Source organism: Tribolium madens, unplaced genomic scaffold (assembly GCF_015345945.1).
Source record: "Tribolium madens isolate multiple individuals breed KSU strain unplaced genomic scaffold, Tmad_KSU_1.1 Scaffold_20;HRSCAF=117;Tcas5.2_LG4, whole genome shotgun sequence".
Taxonomy (NCBI): domain Eukaryota; kingdom Metazoa; phylum Arthropoda; class Insecta; order Coleoptera; family Tenebrionidae; genus Tribolium; species Tribolium madens.
In genome coordinates, this window is record NW_025400985.1 from 7,216,257 (window position 1) to 7,226,332 (window position 10,076).

At 36.3% G+C, this 10,076-nt stretch overlaps 1 protein-coding gene and 1 long non-coding RNA gene across 2 annotated transcripts; one reads left to right on the forward strand and one right to left on the reverse strand.

The window, feature by feature from the left end:
* Positions 1–471: 471 nt before the first annotated feature.
* Positions 472–890, reverse strand: LOC123005320. Its single transcript, XR_006412738.1, has 3 exons — positions 793–890; positions 646–719; positions 472–598 (listed from the first exon to the last, which is right to left on the reverse strand). It is a non-coding gene; the product is annotated as an uncharacterized LOC123005320 (long non-coding RNA).
* A 7,550-nt stretch (positions 891–8,440) lies between these two features.
* Positions 8,441–10,075, forward strand: LOC123005175. The gene is made up of 3 exons (XM_044398830.1): positions 8,441–8,497; positions 8,646–8,846; positions 9,994–10,075. The coding sequence occupies exons 1-3, from the start codon at positions 8,441–8,443 to the stop codon at positions 10,036–10,038; spliced, it is 303 nt and encodes a 100-aa protein (XP_044254765.1). The 3' UTR covers positions 10,039–10,075.
* The last annotated feature ends 1 nt before the right edge of the window (position 10,076 follows it).

Sequence of the window (10,076 nt, forward strand, 5' to 3'; positions counted from 1 at the left end):
GCATTTTATTACGTTTAGATGACGAGCTTGTTTGATTTATTCCGTCATAAAAGCTGCAGTCGTTCTTACAGGAAACTGCCCATAATGAAAATTTACATCCATAATATCGACTGCTTATCTTGTTACGGGAGATTCTTTCCAAAATTTTCAACAAACTGAAAATACCGAATCCTGTTCTATCCAGCTTTGTGTCAAGTTCTGAAGGTGGCTACATTTACGACCGAAACTTGCAAGCGTATCAATATTGTATGTATTTTGATACCCTCAGAGGTCATTCGTAATTTTGGAATCATTTATTTAAATTTGTCAGTTTTGTCAAGTAATTGAATATAATTTAACATTAAAGCCATTAAATAATAGTGATACAAGCTTGCTTTGTGTTGCGGGAAACCACCAAACGAACATTTATAATTGCTTAATCCCCCACTGCTTAATTTGTAAAAATCTTTGGCACTGTTCCTTTATTTTAGGCCAAGACTTCTGGATATTATAATGGTTTGAAAAATCAATTTGTTCAAGACTCAAAAATGCTAGAACTAATTAGTTTTTTTGCTGATGTTTTTTATTGCGAAGAAAAACCTGCCAAAGCTGGGTAAACCTGAAACTTTGATTGGAGGGAAAATATTTTTCTATCAAATACTCAACTTGTAAAACTTTTCTTGTGTTGTTAACGTTCAGCACCAGTGTAAAGTAGTCTAAAGGCACAGTACATACGCTGTCTAAAAATGAAAAAACAAAGTAATAGCCGACACTCACACCATTTTCATAGATTTTAAATACATAAAATAATACCTAATATTGGGTGTCAGAATTCGCGCCTCAGAGAAAAATTTCAAGTAAAATAAGATAGGTACTAGGAACATGAAAAAATTTGACATATGACATTTTTTATGTCTATTTAATGATACTGATGACCTTGTATATGTTTTTTTATAATTATTTAGTAAAGGTACAAATATTTTACCAATAAAAGCCACAAATAACATTAAATAGAATTACAATTTTGGATACAGCTTCCTTGTTTTCTCTTCTATTTTTTCAATAGAAATAGATAGAGGCAAAGTGCAAAATTTAAACTATTAGTCTCTTAGAAGTTCGAAATTTTTATAGGTAGACTTTTTTTTAACATTTTTTCCATGTGGTAATAATAATTCAAACCAGAATTTCAACAGAGCGCCGCAAGAATTTGCTTCGAATCTCGTTTATGCAGTAAGGAAAAATGTATTTTGAATAAACTTAGAAATGAAAATGGAATTTTAAATTATTTTTGCCCCGAATGCCACAAATCTGGCTTTGTTTTGTTGCATTCTGGGAAATGACATGTCAGTTATGTTTTTTCGGCATTGCGTTGATTAAGGTCAGGTGGCATTTTTTGTCCGTTCTCGAAAGAATGTCATGCGTGCTGGAACGCCTGCACGTCTAAAATTTTTCTTAATAGTTTCGTCGTATGGAAACAAAAAGTCGTTTGTTAATGTCTATTACATAATCGAGTTTAGCGATTTCGTTTTGGTTGGCATAATCCGTGTTCGTCATTTTGGTTCTAATAATTTGGTATTTGGTATAGGTTGGTATATGAAGGAAGTGAGTTAAATACCAACCTCGACATTGACAATTTTACCAGAGTATCACAGTGAAGTACCGTTTCACGAGATCGAAGTTGGTTTGAGGTGCGATTAAAGATGGGAGAGGGTCACATTCTTTCCACGGTTTTGTTCGAATCCGGGATAATGGCCTGAAATAATTGAGCAAAAAAATAGGAAATTCCAACGTAACCATCCTAATTTTAATTCTTTTGTGTGTCTTTTCGGGCAATTTGTGATGCTCGACTCGTCGACGATTTTAAGTTTCTGTTTATGTCGACGTTTAACTAGCACTTATGAATTAATTGATCATTGTATTCAGTCCAACATTAGACTACTAATTAAGATACCATATTACTTATCGCATCCTCTGCGCACGTGAAAAATATACTTATCTCCACGTAACTTCCTGTCTATTAATAAACAACATTTTTCCCTCAATTCGCACCGTCTTTTTGAAAATTTCGGCTCAGGAAACACTCGTCTCCACCCAACGAAGAACGCAGGAATTTCTCAATAATTCGTGGGCCGGAGCTGGTCTCTAGCCGTGTCCCAATCGTTATTTTTAGTCCATTCAAAAGCCAGTTGAGAGTTTGTTATTGTGCGGCGTAGGTGAATATTGTTTCCGATAGTTAAAAATTCCAAACGTGCCCACCTTTATCTCGTTTTACCCGCGGCATTGTACCCGATTTCCCTCCCCTCGCTCGGATTTGTGGCTGCGTAGCTCGGTAGCCCGACTGGTAGGCAACAGGTCAATGCTTTCCGTCTCACTCCGACCCGACCGTCCTTTGGGATCTCTCTCTAAAACATTTCGGTCCCTCTCACTCCCACTCACGACCACCGGCCCACCTCTCGCTCCCACTCGCAAAGACCATATGGGTTACAGGGACACGCTAAACCTAAAGATACGTTCACACCGCGCGCTGAACACCATCATCCACCCTCCCCCATGCACAAAAATGCAATTGCAAAAATAAAATAGTTTTGGAACTCATTTATAAACTAAATTTGGAAAAACCTACATCATGTTGTTACTGTCCTACTAACTAGTAAGTTTTCTCCTTAAGTTGGCAACAAGTTTAAATTTTCTAAAATTAAGTTTGCAACACTCAATAAAATAGAGACAGGAAAGTTTGAAATTTGACAAGTCTTGTATAAACTCCACGTTTTTCAATGTTGCTAATTTAATTTCAAAATTAGAGGCTACTTTGATCGCCAATAGATGTTTTTGCACAATCATTTATAGTTGCCCGGTATTTACGTCTAAAGGCATTTTAGATAATTAGTAAATAGTGTAATTAAATTAAACTGTTTTTCGAATTAAATGTTTAAGAAGGCTAAAACTCAAAAACAGAGTTAGAGTCCAAAAAAGTTTTTCATTATTATATTACCTACTCAATTTTTAATAAATGTTTGTTTATTTTTAATGAAATCTTGTTTCTCCTTTAAAGTACATAAATATAATTACTTTCTACTCGTAATACGTCAAAATTTGTGCAAATTTTTTCAGTCTATGAGAAAGTTCAGTTTAACATCGACTTTTATCTCACCCGTAAATAAAAAAGAATTTAATTAATAAAACAAAGTAATCTTTTGCAATTTTGTTAAATTTGCTGTGAAAAACTACAATGCAATTACTTTTTTGTTTAAATTAGTTACCTTTAGATCCTTTAGTATTAATTACAATAATTAGAAACATTTTTTTCGATGTTTGAACATTTGTTTTTAATGATGCCAATCATTGGTCTGAAAATAAAATTTGTAAAAATTTTAAACAAATTTTAATAAAATATTTCATTTTATATTATATTTAGTCTTTTTGACAATAGAAGGGGCAAGTGGAAGATGGTGTTAAGTAACATATTTTTTAAAAGTCCAGTTTAATATGGATGAAGGAGTTAAATACATGATGCGACTTGTGGCATCAGCATTTGGCTCTACCTATCTCTCAAATCAAAGCAGATACTGAGTGTCAGAAGGGGCCATGTCACAATAATAATCATGGACGCTAATTTTACTAAAATCCAATTATGTCATAAATATATTTTTGTAACATAACACCTTCTTCCACTTGCCCTTCAATCAAAAATATTAAAAACTTACATGTTATTGTTGACATTTAAATACAAAAATTGTTGAGCTCCTAACAATATCTTTTTTAAGAGACAATTCTCATGTAAAACTTAATCGGAGCACAAAAAAAAATTCATTTTCAAGACATTCGTAAAAACTGTCTATATTTGCTTGAATTTTCTGGTTTTGACTTATCAAACTAGTTTATGAGAGATTTAATGAGGGTGCTTGTAAAGATATTGTTATCAAAGCAACCAGCGGGCTGTTGAAGCAACCCCGAAGGAAACAAACCATTGCAATAATTGAAGGGTTGGTGTTTCTTTATCGTTAAAGGCCCAAAAAGTTTGCACAAATCTTAAGCAAATATAGACAGACTTTATAATTATGTCAGATTGTATTGAGGTGAATTGAGAAAAATATTTTAAAATTCTATTTTATTTGGCTTAACGTGTATAAATCATGAGGCATCTGGTCACCATTTTGCCAACCTTAACTGTTGAAATTGCCCCAAAACAGTGTCGACATTTGTTTTTATCGCCTTGTTTTGTTCCAGACTAAAACTGGAAGCCCAGGGCTTGGAGTGTTGGCCGAGGACGTTCCATCAGGCATGTGAAGAAGGTGATTTTTTTGAAAAATTAATTTTTTGTGTTGTGAAAGCGGCTTTAGACCGGCACGTTCGTTGCAAGCATTTTGTCTTTGTCGTGGGTCGTCCTTGTCTCCGAATGGTCGACGCGGGCTGTATTTTGGTGTCGAATGTAGGTGCCATATCAAGGATGTTAAGGTGAATAGCTCCGTAGCTGGCCGTGCTGTGCACCTCATGGAACTTTAAACGTAGGTGTTTTTAACGTTTTTAAAGGCACCAGCAGTCGGGCAACGGTTTTGCCGGAATTTTTAGCGCGAAATTCCCCTAAATCGGAGACGATTTTTGCAAAATTAGCAAACGCACGTTTCCGGCGAAATGTGCTTAGTAAAAACAAAATCAATTCCCATGACTACGTGACTCTGTAAGGCGATATTTCCGCGAAAAAATCCCATTTTCTCGGTTTTTCACGACGGTGTAAAAGTTCATATTGTTGAGTAATTGGCCAGAGTATTTGTTGAGAAAGTCTCCTGCATAAATATACAGACTGCACGGACGTAGGTGTTAATGTAAGTGCATGTCTAGAGAGTGATAAAAATATTTTTTGTTTTGTCGTTTCCCAACAAAAATTGTTTAATCCAGTTACAAATTGACACTCATTAAGTCACCACGACAGATTTATGTTTTATTATACTATTTCTAAGACGCGGATTCATCCATGACTAACTTTAGAACGCAAAAATTTATAAGTTTGTTAATAGAAATTTCGAATCATTTTGTTGCAAGACAATTTTTCACAATTTTTTTTTGTTTTTTCTTTTTTTAAATCATTGTCTCGGTCAACAGTTTTAATTAGCCTTGACATATTTTTCCCAAAATGAAAAATTGTTAAACATCCATTTTATTCGTAAAATATAACTGGCAACAATGCTGGGTTATTTTTAAATAACGAAAACGCTAAACTGGATAAACAAAGCCACTTGCTAGGGTTTTTAATGTCACATTTGACACATTTTGAGAAAACAGTGACACAAATAAACGAAAAATAGGTTTTTCGCATTGGTTTTCTTATTTTGACGAGCCAGAATGATTTTGTAATGTAATTTAAATTTAATTAGTAAATGAGTTTTTTATTTCATTTAAAAAATAATTGGCAAATCAATAAAAAATCTACGAATAAGCCGGTAAAACCTGATTATAGAGGTATTCGCGGTTAAGCAAGACCCTCGTCCTCTGGTGAGCGATTTCGAAACTCAGTACGAATTGGCGGGAAGTTAAATTTTGCACGTGTTTGTCTATCACAGTACTATTAAAAATTTTCAAGTATTTTAATTCAGTCATTTTCGTGTAACGGCTTTTTGTTATAAATTCGTCGAAAGTGGCCCAAGTTTTGGCTGATCGATAATGAGTAAATAATAACGCAACACTAAATAAAATATGCAAGGCTTGGCACTGATAAATCTCTCGCGAAACAGGTCCAAGAGTGATAAAACGGGTCAAATTGCGTCGACCGTTTTCGTCGTCAATTTTCGACCATCATCAGCATATTTCCCCCCACGTGCCAATTGACTTCCATTTAAAATTCGGGCTTCCGAATTACACATAAAAACATAATGAGCTGGTCCTATTTATAACGCGTAATCCTAGATAAATTGTCGAAAAATGTAAATTAGACACAAAAGGGACAAAACTAAATTCAGTGATGCACTTAGCAGATGAATTTTCCTAGTTGCGGGACTAATGTTAAAGTGATGAAGCTTTTCTGAAGACAATCGGAAAATTTCAGAGTTTCGTCGCGAAAGGAAAAAGTGTGGCGCTGTCCGGTGTCTAATGTTTTCAGGTTGACTGTACATACGGCCTCTGGAAGGTCGGCTGAACGGTGTGGGTCGCGGGAGGGGACACTCAATTGTAAAAGTCACTGACCACGTTCATACGTGAGTTGTCATACGCCAAAGATGGTAGAATATTTTTGGGAATTTATTTAAAAAATCATAAACCAAGTTTTAAAGTCGAAATCAATATTGTAATATGTAATTTTACAGAAAAAGATGTTTGCAATACAATAACATTTCGAAGGTGTAGTAGTATCAGTTTTTTTTTAAATGTTTTTTACCTACATGCCATTTGCAATCATTTCGTGTTGTATGATTTTTGAGGTTTATTTTTAGTTGAAAACGGTTATTTTTTTTTAAGTGGGGCGGCTGTGAGGTTGGACATTTTGTGTTCGGAATTATAGCTTGTGTGGACGAGGTCGTAATTTGGAGCCAGCTGCTCGTATCCAGTAGCCGTCAGCGGAAATGAAAGACGAACTTGTCCACTCGTAGTCTGGCCCCTTGGACCGCTCGCTGGGCCTGTATAGGGTTTCTCAACCCATTGAGATGGGCAGATGGTAATTTGGTCGGCCACTTAACTCGACCTTAAAAATAACTTATGTGACGTCTCGACCATTGGTTGGTCGAAATTCCATTAAATCGAGACCGTGGATGGGCAATCCGTGCGCGCGCCATGCGATGCTATCGTTGAAATTTCTTGAAATTGCTTTCTACACTCTGCCAATTTCTTCGAATTTGGTCGGACGTTATCAAGGTTACGGTTTACGACGCAAACGCGAATGATTCGAGGAAACGCTTGCGTGCCGTCGTAAACCGCCGCCACCGCCATCGAATTTTCTTCATTCATAACAATTCGGTAATTCACACTTTTGGGGGTGGTCTGTCATAATTGATGCATTTTCATTCAAGCGAAACTCGAATTTTGTCAAAAATATTGTGTTTACCAGGCATGCTTCCTGTTGACGAGTTTATTCATGCGTATTCCGAGACGTTTCGGAAAAAAGCTAAAGATTCTTCTTCACGAAGCGTTCAAGCGAAAGCTAAAATGCTCGAAAAAATTGTTTGTCATCGGTTTTCTGTATAATTTGTAATGTTCCACGTCGTTATTCCGAACCACTTATTAGATCATTTCGATTTTTATTACCGAGGAGGTAATTACAGAACAGGTGTCGAATCTTCTCACTCGCAACCAATATCAATTTTAAATTTATTACAGGATGTTGACACTCAAACTTATCAGATATTTTTAATATATGTACTTCATAATGATTCTAGAACCACTCCATTCATTCATTCTTTCATTCATTATTGTCGTGCTTATTTACTCTTGATTTAAAATAAAACTCTATCTCGACAAAGCAAACTTTTAATTTACTCAAATTGTTCTTTTTTGCCATACAGCGAAACAATTTGCGAATTTTAAGTTTAAAACACGAAAAAAGAGCAGTTTATTTGTTTATTCATTTCGTAATGTGACGTTATTTTATTATCTGTTGTAGCATTTTAACAGTCACCTAGCTGTCAATTACTAATTGTAATTAGGAAGTGCACTTTACACTTTTATTGAGTGAATGAAAATTGATCATATTTTATTAATCGTAATTATTATACTTATAGAATTTATAAAAAAGTTGTACAAAGTTTAAATTTAATTGTTTGCTGATTATTCATCATTTAAATTTTTATTATTGTGTGTACATACGGATAGTGGAAACTTCCAGTGCCGTATTTCTTTGGGATTTATACGTATCTACAAGGATAATCTCTACGTAAAATATTCTTATTTTTATTAAGAATGTCCAAATTTGTAAAAACACTATATGAAAATTGTATTTGGGACATTTTTTGTGTGTATGTTCCAAAATGCTAAATGCACAAGAACACTTTTATTTAGTGGCATTACCTACATATTTTCTGTTTGCCTACTTACTCAGTCATGATTCTTACGAATTTGACTGTTATTGTTTACGGCAGTTTAGAACCAAGTCTACATCTAATAAATTGTTATTAAAATGTTGTTTATTTTCTGGTTCTACAATTTTTACAATTTCGACAATTTTGCGCGTTCCTGTGGCCTGTATACTGGTCCTTTTGAAAATATTTTAATTATTTTCGACAATGTGGTTTTGTCAAAAACCGTGTAGTTTGTGTCGGAAACGGAAGTGTGGGCGTCTAATCCGGAAGTAATAACGGCATAAAAGGCCCCGCCAATCTCCCAAATCCCTGTATTCTCGAAAAACAGCTGGCGCGTCTTTCAGTAAGTTTACGGCTTTGGCTATAAATCGTGTTATATTGTAAACACGGCGTTGACTTTTGATTTTTCGACAAGCAGCTTCACCTCGTGCCGTGTATTTTTTCGGGGTAGTTGTCCCGACATGAATGAGTCCGTCGAGCGCATTGCGCTCGCGAATTGTTCGCTCGTTTCCTTGAATGTACGCCGTTTCATTCATGATGGCTGCCTCCCATTCATAAAAAGCCGGTGCTCGTTTCACTGGTCGTCCGTTTGGCGCGCCACCGTCGCCCCTGCGGTCTCACCGCGCCGCGCTGCCTCAGTGTCCCACGAGATGTTCAGTGGTGTAGACGTCGCCGTCGTCCGAGTGTAGCGTTTTCCAAGGAGATTCGAAGAATTGTTCGAGCGATGCCATGGAGGAGCGCCGGAGACGTCCCATCGACGACGTCGCCGCCGCCAGCGAAGTGAGTCCCGTTTCCGGTCCATATGCGTTGTCCTTGCGGGTGTTTGTGTGCCGCGACCTCGTCCACCTGCGTGCGTATGACATTGAGGTGTGTGGGTGTGTGTCCATTCACCGCGACTTTCTTATTCGTACGCCACTGGCGAAAGCGGACCCGGAAATTGCACGTTACGTAACGAAAGGGCCCCGACGCCAGGTGCGGACTGGGACAGGTTGGGCCCTCGGCGCACCCACTCGCGGCGTGGGTCGACAACGAGCTGCCCACTTTTCTAAACCACGTCCAACGAGTACATTGGACATGCATATTTATGAGACGGGTGGCGGGGCGCCGGACGCGCTCGTGGGGGCCGATTTTCGATATTAACCCCAAAAACGAGACACGACATAAACGTGTCCATTCATTTTTTCATAGTTTTGAAACGTAAAACTCCACTTACGAAACAAAGCTTGTCAGTAGTATTCGATTAGATAACATCACTTCCTTTAGATAATCTGAAATAAAATCAGTGTATAAAATATAGTATCACAAAACTTGCTATGTTTTTTCGATCATTTTTGTGTATCTTGCTGCATATTTAAAAAAGTAAAAAAACAATTTAAATAAAATAGTCATTGATACCTAGTAGATACGTGATAAAATACACCTATCATTAGCCTAATGGATGGTTAAATTATCGGAAAATGTAAAATGGGCATAATCACTCCTAATATTCCAAGATTCTTATTAATTATTGCTTGATTTGTGTGATAAAATAAATTTTCTTCGAAATGTAGAGAAAGCTTTTCATTATATTAATGGAATCGAGTGGTATTTGCCCAGATTATATCATTTCCTTCGACTCGTAAACAATAAAAACGTGACTTTTTTTCTGCTTGAGTTTTGTTCAATTCAATTGAATAACAGAATTACGAAAGTGAAAATACCTAATCGAATACGACGTAAAAATTAATTTTTGTGAAGATTTCTATTGTCCCGCTACTGGATCATTTAGCGATTTACAGTTTTTTAAGAAATTGTGACGTTATGTTGCGTGACATTCCATGGTTTTCTGTTTAATTGCGTCAAAAGTTCAACCCACGTCTAGAAATCTTAATCGGTACACAGGGTGGGGCAAGTTTTACTGCCACCCCTATATCATAAAATTGTGATTGAAATAAATGATTCCGCTATTTATCTAATAAAAATTTTGTTATTTAATTTATGAATAGTTTTTATTTGTATTTATTTTTTATTGCAGGTGCTAGCGATGAGGGACCTAGGAGGCGCCTGGCACGGCCGCTAGATCTCCTAGCCCTATGGCTCAAAATGCGGGACCAACCT